The sequence below is a fragment of the Saccostrea cucullata genome, unplaced genomic scaffold (genome assembly GCF_032062105.1).
Source record: "Saccostrea cucullata isolate Sc308-1 unplaced genomic scaffold, CSIRO_AGI_Scuc_v1 ctg4590, whole genome shotgun sequence".
NCBI lineage: Eukaryota > Metazoa > Mollusca > Bivalvia > Ostreida > Ostreidae > Saccostrea > Saccostrea cuccullata.
This window is the reverse complement of record NW_026921923.1, coordinates 38,680-52,787: the sequence shown is the minus strand read 5'-3', so window position 1 is coordinate 52,787 and position 14,108 is coordinate 38,680. Positions and strand designations below refer to the sequence as shown.

Here is a 14,108-nt window from a genome sequence, read left to right as displayed (position 1 = left end):
AGGACCCCGTGCTAATCAAACGTTGAACCCGATTTGTTTATGTTTTAAACATACAGAATTGTCGTTCGTTCTTCTCTCAAACGTGAAACGTATCAGGAATACTAAAGTAACTATTCGTTCTATTATTAGGCTATATTATTTTCATTGGACTTTTTTACATTGATCAAAATAAAATTGTTAACATAAATTCGCCATAACACACGCTTTTTGATATGATAATAACGATAAAGATTGGGAATGGGGGTCGAATATGATTTATCGGGTTGTATGCCCTTAGTTTAAGATACATCCGTTTGGAGTACCATGAAACGGGGCAAACATCTTGAGAGGTCGAAAGGTCAACAAAGCAAATGTAATAGGCGGCTTCCACCTAAAAATGGTGTATACTTTGAATAAGTTTTTTTAAAAAAACAAATTAATACAATTTTAACATTATGCAAGCAAATGTTTTCAAGACGGTATCCAGTAAACTTTGAAAGTTACCGTAAAATTAAAGAATTCATCATTCTTTTCCTATTTAAGCGTCGAGATCTAAGCTTAAAATTCAGAAAATAAAAACATTTCTTAAAAATATCTTCAAACTTAGACTTTAACCCTCTTACCTTTCGGTTATAATTTTTAAACGCATAGACATATACTCCAGTCGCAATATTTTACGAGATACAGTGAATATATATTTGTGAGAGCTTGGAGGACGCTTGAAGTAATTATCCCAAGTCGAAACTGTCCAAAGTCTGTTTAAAAATTTCTGTTTTATAAACATATTAATTTTGAATGGTTTTAGCTGAGAGTACTGGTATCAATCTAGAACAATCGCACATTAGACCCTTTCGCTGTAAATACCTTAAAACATTTCACCGCTTCTTTTTTGTATTCTTTTAAGGACTATAGAAGTAAAAAAAATTCTCTAAAATTCAGCAGATTTTTCATGTAATAGTTTTCCATTCACTATAAAGTCTTACAAGAATTAAGAGCATAACATGTCTACTTTCATGCAACAAGTTGTAAGAAATGATTCTATCTGAATATCCTTGTATGAAGAGTTTGCATTTCCAATATATAGAAAATAAGTACAATTGAAATATTTTGGTATTAAAAAATTAATAACATTTTAATTTACCATAGCAGAGAGTAACATAAGGAAGCATTTTTTTAAAATCTAAAATTAAAAAAAATCAAATGAATTATTAAATATTGCTCTTAAACAAAAGTTTAGTATTGAATTTTACGCTCGATCAGCAAAGAATGTTCATTTCATTATATTAACATTTGCAAATAATTTTTGAAGATGAAGACATTGAAGAGAAAATATGTTCAATTCTGTATTAACTTATCTAGGAGTCAGAGGTCATAGCTCGACCGAATTACACGGCTAGATGGTATTTTGCCCACATATTTCTATCACGGTGCAACTGGTTCCGGAATATTTCCAAGTTAATTATGATGATTGATTGATTAATTGATTGTTTGTTATTTAACGTCCCTCTCGAGAATTTATCACTCATATGGAGACACCACCACTTGCTGGCGGAGTGCTACACATTTTGCCTTATGCTCGGCACTCAGGGCATTGAGCAGTTAAGGCATCTTTTTCGTACCAGAACCTACTACGACACGGGAGCTCCATTTATACGGTCTCATCCGAAGGACTGCTCTCAAACGTCCCACAGTGGTATTTAAACCCCGCGACTTAAGGATAGACTCCTTACTTCGCGAGTCATGAGCAGACGCTCTAACCACTGCGCCGCGAGGGCAACTATGAAAAAGATTAACTTTTTGAAACTAAAGGATAATTTTCAATCAACAGATGTACAATAGATGTTCTTTTGAAGCCTGAAACCGCACTAACCTTTTCCCCCGAAGTTCCTTTGAATTTATGTAAACACTTAAGCAATACCGCCGTTTTTGACTTCAAATATATTACGAACTCATGAAATAGTAAGATTATTCCCAGTAGGGACCATTGTTCTTACATTATAAACAGAGAATTCCTTAACTGGACTCTGGACTATTGAACATCAAGGTAAACATTCAGATGTTGGAGTGAGGCGAACTTTCGAGACCAAATACATCTAGATCATTGCGAGATAGCGTCCCGTTCGTGTAATATATACAGTTTCATTCGAAATATTTCGTTCAAATGTAAATATTGGAATATACAGTGGAGCTTCATTTATCCGGACGCTTTGGTTCCTGTTAATCTGTCCGGATATGTGAAGCGTCCGGATATCTGAATAACCACTTAAACAAGACAAAATACCATTAAAAGTTCCGTTCCAATGAAAAGTCGTCCGGATACTGAAGCATCCGGATATCTGGTGTCCGTATATCTGAAGGTCCACTTGTACTGTATTTTGATTTCTATTTTTTTCTCTGTGATAACCCTTTGAAAGTTAGCGGAGTTGATTTCTTGATAAATCTACGGCAATGCAAATTAGACAGGTCGATAGGTCAGGAGCTAAGGAGGCCTAATATGCATTCAAATCTAGTGCTCATCTGTCCCTGTCTTTGACACTAAGGAGGTCAAATTTGCATGTAAATCTCGTGCGACTGCCTTTGTGTTCAACGTCAGTGGGAGAGGGCTATTGATTTGGCAAGGGAGTCCTCGTCTTATTTAATAATCTATGTCTACATTTTTAAAATAATCTACAATTTTATTTCACAATGAAATGGAAATATAAGGAATCACTGTCTAGTAAGTATAGTATGTCTACATTTTTAAAATCTAAATCTACAATTTTATTTCACAATGAAATGGAAATATAAGGAATCACTGTCTAGTAAGTATAGTATGCCAGGGACATCGACAATAGTGGGAAACATGTGATAAATTGTGCACAACGGGCTTCGCCCGTTATGCGAATTATTCCATGTTTCCCACTATCGTTGATGCCCTGGCATACTATACTAACAGTGATTCCTTAATAAACAGCGTTAACATGTAAAAAAGTTCATTGGGAAATGAAGTTAGTAGATACATGATCAAATCTACTGAGAAGCAATTCGGGCTTCACAGGATTTGATTACGTTACCAACTAAGTTCATTTCCCAGAGAACATTTTAACATTGTTGATTATTTGTTAATTTTACATTTAGACACAACAATAAAGACAACAAGTACGACAGTAGCAACAACAAGCACAACGACAAAAACAACAATAGCAGGTGAAAAGCTGTCTATTTCGTATCATTAAAAAATTGTTTTGAGAATCAAGAATTCACTTAGCCAATTGTAAAAACAGACAAAAAGGACGAGTTTTCTCGTTTCTAATCTGTACAGAGGAACACAAGTATAATTATGCATTTGCAAATTTCTTTAAATGTTTATGCGAAAAAATTCCATTCAAGATACTTTTTGTAACCATAGCGTAAGATATTGTGTTCTATCAATATGTTAAAGGGACAACTGAATCCAAAAAAAAAAGTTTTCATAGTCTAGCCAAAATATTTTTAAATTTTAAAATGCATTTATAAATCTACATGGTAGATACTTTCACACTCAAAAATTCCCAACGACGGGTTATAACTAAAATCAATAACAAAATTTTTTTTACTTTAAAAAACATACGCGATAGTTTTGAGTTAAATACAATGATTTAAATTATTCATTAATTCTTATTTTATCCACACAAGTAGTTTCAACACCCAAATCAGCCCAGTCAACAACTTTGACTCTACTATCAACATCAGCTTGTCATACTCATACTGAGTGCAGTGGGCACATATGTCCCTCTGATAAACACCCTTACTGCAAATTCGACAGATTTTCATCAACATGTGATTGTACAGGTAAACTGATAGTAATAATTATGTTAATTATATTAGATGTAAGAAGATATAACAATAATTTATCACCTTAAAAAACCTTAGTATATTTGTTTTTTAAACTGTTTATTTCTATTGAACATGCATAATAAAATCTAGTTTGATCTGGTAAAATCATATCCAAATGTTTTCATGTAGGCAATACAATCACTTAAAGCTTTTCACAAGTGTATTAATATGTAAATAAAGGAATTTATGTGATCTAAATGCATACAACGTATTTTTATTAATCACTATTTTGTGTGAATTCATGGGTCTCGAAGGGATTTTCCAGGTTTTATATTTAAGCGCCATTTAGTTACGGCTATTAGCCTTATCCTTATTAAAAATAACTTTCGGCTCCGAAAATGTGGTTTACAAATTTTACCCACGTTCACCCCTTCAATCCTCCATACTTATTGTTATTGTAGAAAATATATGTACTAGTTTCTTTTGTTTAAGGTGCTTATTGTTTTTGTGGTAGAAAATACATGTACTAGTTTTCTTTTGTACAAGGTGTGGGATATTTTTTTGGCCCCACCTTTCCTGACTATAAGATGGAGTCCGTAATGAGAAAAAATAAACACTACTTCTTTTGAAGGAAAAATATTTTAAATGAAAGAATGACTGCACTTAAGCTATGAGAGTTGGATCCCGATGTTTTGCGCAAAATAAAATTCCAAAATTCATTAAATTTATGTTTTATAGGTATTAAACAATATCTTAAGGGCAGGTTTTTGTATATTAAATTACATGAAAGTATTAAATAATGCCGAGCGACACTAGCTTTTGAGATTGGGGTCTAACACTTTTATCTCATTTCTATTGTTATTTATATGCATACCAGTTTTCAACGACTTTGTTTACATCGAGCCGCAACTTGGCCATTTTTCTTATTTGCACAGAATGTGTATTTTAACTTAAACTAAAACATATCCAAAGGACAATGTTAGCCAAGTTGCGGCTCATATCTAATTTAAAAAAAATGTCCCTAAACTAGTGTCGGGATAGCTACTAAATTAACCGGTCACCGAGCATCAACGATTGATATTATAATCACCTTTCTCACGTGACCTTCTGCTGTTCGATACGCTAACGCTTTCATTGAAAATTTCAACAACAATTATTAGAATGATAATTGTATTTATGTATTGAATGCGATAACTTAGTTGCAGATTTCCGGTAGGATTAATTTTGGTAAAATGTGAAATTTCTTAGATCCACGCCTTGGTTGATTGATTACGTGTGGAAGAAGGTGTAAGGTCACGTGTTCAGCTCAGCGAGTCATTCAGTTGTATTGTGATAACCCGCATGCTGACCACGCTTAAGTAAGGCACGTCTATTTTGAAGATTTGTTACAAAGTCTGTGATTATTTAACTTAGCTGAACGTGCCTTAGCTTTCTGTCGAGATGAAATTCCAAAGAATTGAAAGGAACAAAATATTGTTCGTGTCGTGAAGTGCCGTTTATAAGAACGTGTGGATTTTCTGACCAGTTTCTTCTCCCCTAGGGTGCCTCTGTCTCAAATGAGATGATAAGGTTACCGCGTGGTTCATAGATAAGTTAGCGTGGTTCGGAATTAGACGTAAATTCAGTTTCTTTTGTTTCAATTGGAATTAGTTAAAAGTTTGTGATTTGTGACTTCGTGATATACATTGTATATGCCAACAACATTTATGTCTTTTATGACATTATATAGCGTATAGACGCTGAATTTGCGTATAGACGCATTTTAGAAAAACTGTATATACAGTAAAAATGAGTGTAAACTCGGAGTGTCAGCCTGTTGAAAAGTCCCTCAGTGAACAAAAAGATGAGGGAGGGAAAGACAATGCATCCATCATCAATATGATGAAAGAGATGCAAAAGAACATTTTGTCACTTACAACTACTGTGAGCGAGTTACAAGAGAACAAGGGAAAGAAGCGCAAGATCCAAGAATCGGATGAAAAACCTTGTACATCTCAGTCGCGCGTAGAATTAAGTGACGTTTCTGATGAAGAGAGAGACGAGTTTGATGACATTTTAAACGAGACAAATGAAGACGTAGACACTGATTGTGACCATTTGCTTGATGAGCTGGCCGAATGTTTTGGCTCAGAGGATAAGTGTGGCGAAGCAATACACGAAAAACTCGCCAAAGTAACAAATGATGGCGTTCGAACGGTAGTAGACTCTGAAAAAATAAAGGAAGTGAGCGACAAATATAACCGACCTAAAAATGTTCAGAATCTTGTCACTCCAAAATTAAATGAGGAAATCCGAGCTCATTTGAGCCGCAAAGTCCGAGGCCAAGACATTCGGATACAAAGAACCCAGACACTTGTCGGAAAAGCCATTGTCCCGCAACTACAACAAATTAATTTGCTGCTAAATGCAAAACAAAAAGGAGAGACACCCTCCATGAAAGAGCTCACTACCTTAGCAATGGACAGTCTGAAACTTATGACTTATGTCTATTGCGACCTGTCAAACAGGAGAAGAGAACTAATCATTCAACCCGAGAAGAACGAAGAATTCCGGGCATTGTGTTCTAACGAATATCCTGTCACCGACAAGTTATTTGGTGACGACCTTGGCAAAAAAGTTGAGGACATCTTAAAGGTCAATAAAGTGGGATCCAAAATATCGGGATTTAACAAGTTTGACAAGCGCGGAAATCATAACCGCAAACAGCATGGACACATGCAGAAATCATCCAATTATGGAAACTACAAGGCCAGTAATTTTTTAGGCCAACGCTGGGGATCAAACTACAAAAAGAGAACGGCTCCAGCCAACAAATAGAGGAAGCAATAGCTCCTACAGAACATGCAGATAGTAATGTGAGTAGATTTCAAAACACCTCCGAAAATTTTTCAGCGGGAAAAATATCAAACTATTTTGGAAATTGGAAGTTAATCACGAGTGACTCTAATATTCTTAGCTTTGTTAATGGCTACTCGATTGAATTTGACTCAGATCCCTCACAGACTTTTATTCCAAAACCAATCAAATTTAACGACACAGATTCAGTTATAATAGACAATGAAATTGGTGAGCTTTTAAAAAAGGGAATTATTGAACTTGTCACTACAGGTGATGACAATGATGAATTTATATCAAACATTTTTGTGAGACCAAAGAAAAATGGAAAATTTAGAGTAATTCTCAATTTAAAACAATTAAACCAATTTATAGAATATCAACATTTCAAAATGGAAACATTTACGGCAGCCTTAGGACTTGTGTCGGAAAATTGTTTTTTCGGTTCAATAGATCTGCAGGACGCATATTATTCATGTCCTGTTGATGAAAATGATAGAAAATATCTAAGATTTTATTGGAAGGGATCAAAATATCAATACACGTGTCTTGCCATGGGATTAGCATCAGCCCCGAGAATTTTTACTAAAATGTTGAATCCCGCTTTTTCTACTCTACGGAAACGAGGACACACCAATGACATTGACGATTCGTTATTAATCAGTAAAACATATTCTGAGTGTAAGGATAATATTTCAGAAACAGCAAATCTTCTTGATAGTCTTGGGTTGACAATTAACATTGAGAAATCTGTGTTTACACCAACAAAATCTATTCAGTTCCTTGGATTTGTGATAAATTCTGAATTAATGTCAGTTACTTTAACTAAGGAGCGTGCTGATTCGATAAGAGAAAAATGCCAAGAAATCCTTAATCTGCATAAAGTAACGATAAGAGAGTTGTCACAGTTAATTGGCAAATTAGTGTCAAGCGAACCCGGGGTCCGTTATGCACCACTGTACTACAAAGTGCTGGAAATCGAAAAAGATAAACTTTTAAAAGCAAATGCCGGAAATTTTGAGGCAAAAATTTATATATCTGTGACAAGTAAAGAAACTATTGAATGGTGGATCAAAAATGTCAATAAATTTCCGCGACTCCTTAACATTGCCAATCCCAGTGTAGTTATAAAACAGATAGCTCTCTAACGGGCTGGGGTGCTTTCAATGAAACTACCGGAGAGGGATGTCAAGGAGAATGGTCAGCAGAGGAAAAAGAACACCATATTAATTACTTAGAACTCAAAGCAGGATTTATTGCGCTAACAAAGTTTTGTAATGATTTTCATGATAGTCATGTTAAACTCTATATGGACAACACAGTAGCGGTCACATACATTTCAAAAATGGGTGGAAGATTGAGTCACTAAACAACCTCACAATAAATATCTGGGAATTTTGCATGAGTAGAGATATATGGCTTTCGGCAAATCACATTGCAGGCTCAGATAACACGGAAGCGGATTACTTATCCCGTCAGAAAAATGATGACTTAGAATGGATGTTGGACAAACAAATATTTCTTAAAATTGAGAGAAAATTTGGGAAATGCGACGTTGATATGTTTGCGTCAAAAAACAATTTTCAGTTCAAACCTTATGTTTCCTTTCGACCAGATAAAGATGCAAAAGCAATTGATGCATTTAGTCTTAATTGGAGTGATTTAATGTGCTATATATTCTCTCCTTTCAGTGTGATAGGAACTGTTCTTCAAAAGATAATGACCGACAGAGCGGAGGCGATATTAATTGCGCCAATATGGCCGACCCAGCATTGGTTCCCGCGCCTACTGCAATTAATATGCATGGACAGCTACCTGCTACCACACAATCACAATCTTCTGTTAAGGCCGGGAAAGCCCCAAAAGCGCCACCCCCTGCGGAAAATGAGACTTGGCGTCTTCCGTGTGTCAGGGAATCTTTCCAAAGTAGAGGATTATCAAATGAAACTCTGGCCATTTTGCTATCTTCCTGGCGAGAATCAACTCAAAAACAGTATAGGACGTATATCAAAAAATGGGTGTCATTTTGTAATCAAAGAGAAATTAATATTTTTGAAACAACTGTAAATAATGTTTTATCCTTTTTAACAGATTTGTTTAATTCAGGAATTGGTTATAGTTGTTTAAATAGCGCTAGATGCGCATTATCTTCATTCTTGCAATTAAATAATGAATTGAATATAGGCTCTCACCCTTTAATCCGCAGATTTATGAAAGGTGTATTTGTGTTGAGACCCGCATTACCTAGATATAATGTCACTTGGGATGTGAATGTTGTGTTGAAATATTTGAAATCTTTATCTCCATTGTCTTCTTTGTCATTGTTACAATTATCACAGAAATTATTGATGTTATTAGCACTATTGTCAGGCCAACGTGGACAAACACTTCATCTTATTGATGTAAGAAACATTTACATTACTGCAGATTATGTGAAAGTAACAATTGGTGATTTACTTAAAACTTCGAATCCAAAAAGGCATCTTGGAGAACTGAATCTTTCCAGTTATAGCATAGACGCGGATTTATGTGTTGTCATTACAATGAAACATTATCTTGAGCGTACGGAACCTTTGCGGGCCTCAGTAACAACTCTGTTTATTACATCACAAAGGCCCCATAAACCCGTGTCTAGAGACACCATCGGCCGATGGTTGAAAACTGTGTTGCAGAATTCTGGTATCGATGTCAAGATGTTCAAGCCTCACAGTACGAGATCAGCGTCCGCCAGCACAGCATGCGCGCTTAGAATTCCAGTGGATACAATTATCCGAACAGTTGGCTGGACAAAAGACTCTGTGTTCAGAAAGTATTATAACAAACCTGTTAGTTTAGATGTAGAGATGAGCAAAAGGCTCTTAGATAACTGTAAATGAAAGTCATATACTGTTGTCAAAAATGTTTTGATCATTGACTGTATTCTCGATATAAACTATCAGAAATAGTAAATAATAGTTAGTGTTATTTTCTATATAGTACCAACAAAATTTGAATTCTATCTCTAAAGTCTCATTTGAGACAGAGGCACCCTAGGGGAGAAGAAATTAGAAAGTTAAACGAGACTTACCTGGAAGGTGAAGTTTGACTGTAATTTCTTCGACCCAATAGGGTGCCGAGGGATCAAATGCCCAACCCATAAATTCAAAATGTTTTATTTAAAATAAAACAAGAATATTTTTTATTACCCCACCCTAGAAATTTCTTTTAAACGAATCCAAATTTTTGTGCTCTGAAGTATGAACCACGCGGTAACCTTATCATCTCATTTGATCCCTCGGCACCCTATTGGGTCGAAGAAATTACAGTCAAACTTCACCTTCCAGGTAAGTCTCGTTTAACTTTCTAATTTATTGTTTACAGAATATGTGCGCGGGTTATCAAATATATTACCTGATTACTGTATAATACATTTGGTGTATTTTCTGCTGATATGAACTTTATTTATGAGCAGATATTTATGAGAAGAACATATTTCATGGAGCTTTTTTATTGCGACATCAAAGTGGAACTTTTTCGTACAGTCTGAGTTTTGAAAGGATTTCAAAGTAAGCAATTTGTTACTGGTTGAACAAAACAATGATTAATATCTCTATATCGATCTCCATGATCAGTGGACACAGAGTTTGATCAACAAAAAGTTGTGATAGATAACGAACATCCTGCAAGTATCTGCTGCAAGCATCGCTATTTCACAGCTGGGACCACAGCGGGAGACCCTGCTGAATTCAACGACTTGGGCGTTTTAGGTCCAGCCGGCGTACACCTGTGCTGCTTCACCGCGTGCATAAGAGAGTTTGCATTCCCATGTAATTGAGGACGAAGGCCAGTATTATGTTTACTTTATAAGTGATTTACAATTATACATAACGAGCTTGGGGTTTCCAAATAGTTTTTGTGTGTATAAGTTAATATCACTTTCAATTATTAAAAGGTATTGGTTAATTAATAATAAAACTCAAATCATGTATACTCTATGGTGTAAGCTTTTAAGTTAGCAAAGTTATAAAGTTTTGTTAACTACAAGGAGAATTACCTATCATAGTTTGCATATTTCATGTTTTTGCATTCAACATGATGTAAAACAGCTATAGGCAGCATTGCATGTTAAGCCACTGCCCCTCCTTAACAGGCATCTAATAGGTAATGTCAGCTATCTTGTAAGGTTAGTTGAGAAATGTGTATTGTAATCATGTTAATACAGGTACCTATATCTCATTTTCACTCTTTGGAGTTTAAGGTTGTGGACTGAGCTTTTTATGTACATAGTTCAGATGGTTACTATACTTTGGTATTTCTTGAATTGCACATTATTGTTTGATCAGTTTTGGTACAAAGTTTATATGTAACATTTCATGTTTTGTCTATTGATAAATATTGAATGGATATTGTACATGTACTATGTAGTCAAGGCATATGTACTAATTTGGTTGGTGTAGACAATATTTACATGATTACTCAAGATGTTCATCATTTCGGTACATAGTGGATAATTTATGTACCTTATTGGGTTGGAGTTGTTTATGGTTTACTGTTGATACAAAGTTGATACTTACAAATTGAATCGGTGTTACGCAAGTGGTTGATTGTTTAGTACATTGTACAAAGTTAATAATTATGTACTAATGGGATCAGTATTACTCTTTCAAGTTTATTCTTTTGATAAAAAGTTGATATGTACCTCTTTGATCAGTGTTGCTTAAGTTGTTTATTGTTTTGGTACAAGGTTTTACCTATTGAGTCAAAGTTACCCATATTGTTTGGTACACAGTAGATATTTACTTATTGGATCATAGTTACCTTTATTGTTTATTGTTTGGTACTCAGTAGATTTGTACATGTTGGGTCAGTATACCCAAATTTTAATGGTTTTGGTACACAGTAGATTTGTACCTTTTGGGTCAGTATACCCAAATTTGTTTGGTTTTGGTACACAGTAGATTTGTACCTTTTGGGTCAGTATACCCAAATTTGTTTGGTTTTGGTACACAGTAGATTTGTACCTTTTGGGTCAGTATACCCAAATTTGTTTGGTTTTGGTACACAGTAGATTTGTACCTTCTGGGTCAGTATACCCAAATTTGTTTGGTTTTGGTACACAGTAGATTTGTACCTTCTGGTTCAGTATACCCAAATTTGTTTGGTTTTGGTACACAGTAGATTTGTACCTTTTGGGTCAGTATACCCATATTTTGTTTGGTTTTGGTACACAGTATATTTGTACCTTTTGGGTCAGTATACCCAAATTTGTTTGGTTTTGGTACACAGTAGATTTGTACCTGTGGGTCAGTATACCCATATTGTTTTATTGTTGGATGCTCATACTGACAATCAATTGGCGTCGTATGAAGCTTTTCGGTTTATTGTTGGGTCGATGATACACATATTGTTAATTGTTGGGTTTCAGTTACTTATATTGTTTATTGTTTGGATGGGAGTTACCCATATTGTTTTGTTGTTGGATGCTCATACTGACAATCAATTGGCGTCGTATGAAGGTTTTCGGTTTATTGTTGGGTCGATGTTACCCATATTGTTTATTGTTGGGTCGGAGTTACTTATTTTGTTTATTGTTTGGGTCCGAGTTACCCATATTGTTTATTGTTGGGTTGGAGTTACCTTTATTGTTTATTGATGCGTCAAAGTTATCTATACTGTTTATTGTTGGGTCGGAATTACCCATATTGCTAATTTATTGTTGGGTCGAAGTTAAACATAGTGTCTATTGTTGGGTCAGAGTTACCCATACTGTTTACTTATTGTTGGGTCAGAGTTACCCATATTGTTTATTGTTAGATCAGAGTTACCCATATTTTTTATTGTCTATTGTTGGCTGGGAGTTACCCATATTGTTTATTAATTGTTGGGTTAGAGTTTCCTATATTGTTTATTGATAGGTCAGAGTGTCTATTGTTGTCTGCTCATAATGACAATCAATTGACGTCTTATGTTGTTGATTGTAGGCTGCCTCTAATTACAATCAACTTGCATCTGTTGTAGCATATCATATCTGTTAATAGTTGAATCAGAATTACCCATATTGTTTTTATAATTATTATTATTATTCGCTTATAATGACAACAACTTGATCGAATGGGTCAAAGTTACTTTTAGTGTTGATTGATAATTGCTCGAAATGACATTCAAATTGTGTCTTATAAAGCAAATCTGACTTTTCGCACGGTTTTTTTCTAGTGAAGCTAAAGTTGATGTCATTAATAGTACAGATATGTTGACTGATCCATAGGGTTAAATTTACCCATCATGCCTATGTCGCTTAATATTCTGATAACAGCGGTTACTGATACTATGAATCGCAGTAACACATATTAGTTTGGTTAAGGAATTTACATGTACGAATGAGGCAGAGATATCTATTGTTAATTGCTCTTGACATATTTTCATCAGTTTAGAGTTTTATGTACATAAGGGTCAAAGTTCCATATATTTTTCATTGTTTTGGGACAAAACTTTTTACGATAAACTATTGGTTATTTAATCCATCTTGTTTACTGGCAGTATATGCCTTCTTTCTTAGAGTTCTAATGTTTACTCATGTTTTAGTTATATACCTGTTAAGTAAGAAATATCTATGAGATGACACTGGAAAAATTCATACAAAGTATTGTTCCCTGTAGTGGATTCATGATATATACTGCTAAGTTCTTAATATTTCTTCTGATATGTCCTTGGTCATATTGCCAGATTGTTGCCAATATTAAGTCATCCTGAATTATCCAAACATTTATCATATATTATAATAATTGTGCAGGACCTGCTCATTCATCCTGAAGAAAGTTTCCTTTCTTTTGTTGTTGCATTGTTTGCTCATGTAGACCTAATTTTGCTTCCCAATTTTAAGGTGAGCACTTTGTATTTGGATGAGTTATGAAAAAAAAAGATTAACTTTTAAGTACATTGTAGATACATCCCGAACAATCGGTGAGAACACAGATCCTCTGGAAAGAATCCTTAACAACCCTCATCATAACATTCCACTAATTCCAGTTAAGAGGGAACTGAGATAATCTCCATAGCCTGGGGAACCAAATGATGCTGTGCCTGGTGCCGTGAATTTTATGTTTTATACCTATATTTAAAAGTTCAAAACTTGGTTGACACTTTTTGACTTTACAATGCAATAACCTTATATAAGATGCAGATACATGTATGTGCCAGCAAAACTGCAGCATTGCTGCCATGGATATGCCCTAAATCAGCTGAACGACCAGGATATCCACTAACATTGGTTGAGAAAGCATCTATACTAGCTAGATCAGGAAACTTGGTTTCTTAGAAAACATTTGCAGGTGAGTCAGCAAGCAAATTTTATATGCAGATTCTAATTATCCACATCACAAAAGATCCCCTTATACAACTGACCTCACTATTACTAAATTAAGGATAAGATTCTCACTTCTTCAGTTTTAAATACTTATGGGAGGGATATGCCCTTCAACAGGTACACAATCCACTCTATATGCTAGGATAGTCCAGTCAAA

General features: G+C 34.8%; 2 protein-coding genes across 3 annotated transcripts in view; both read left to right on the top strand.

Moving 5' to 3' along the window:
* The window catches only part of LOC134260917 (fibrillin-1-like), a 51,261-nt gene that overhangs the window by 29,561 nt on the left and 7,592 nt on the right, over positions 1 to 14,108 (top strand). For both annotated transcript variants that reach the window (XM_062743445.1, XM_062743443.1), the window contains one exon: positions 3,097 to 3,165. In XM_062743445.1, coding sequence (XP_062599429.1) covers positions 3,097 to 3,165 — 69 coding nt within the window. The remainder of the gene's footprint in view (positions 1 to 3,096; positions 3,166 to 14,108) is intronic.
* Positions 5,491 to 6,617, top strand: LOC134260916 (uncharacterized). Its single transcript, XM_062743442.1, has one exon. The coding sequence runs from the start codon at positions 5,563 to 5,565 to the stop codon at positions 6,589 to 6,591; it is 1,029 nt and encodes a 342-aa protein (XP_062599426.1). The 5' UTR covers positions 5,491 to 5,562; the 3' UTR covers positions 6,592 to 6,617.

Excerpts from the sequence above, each read along its gene's own strand:
- LOC134260916 (XM_062743442.1), top strand. The coding sequence starts at position 5,563 with ATGAGTGTAAACTCGGAGTGTCAGCCTGTTGAAAAGTCCCTCAGTGAA.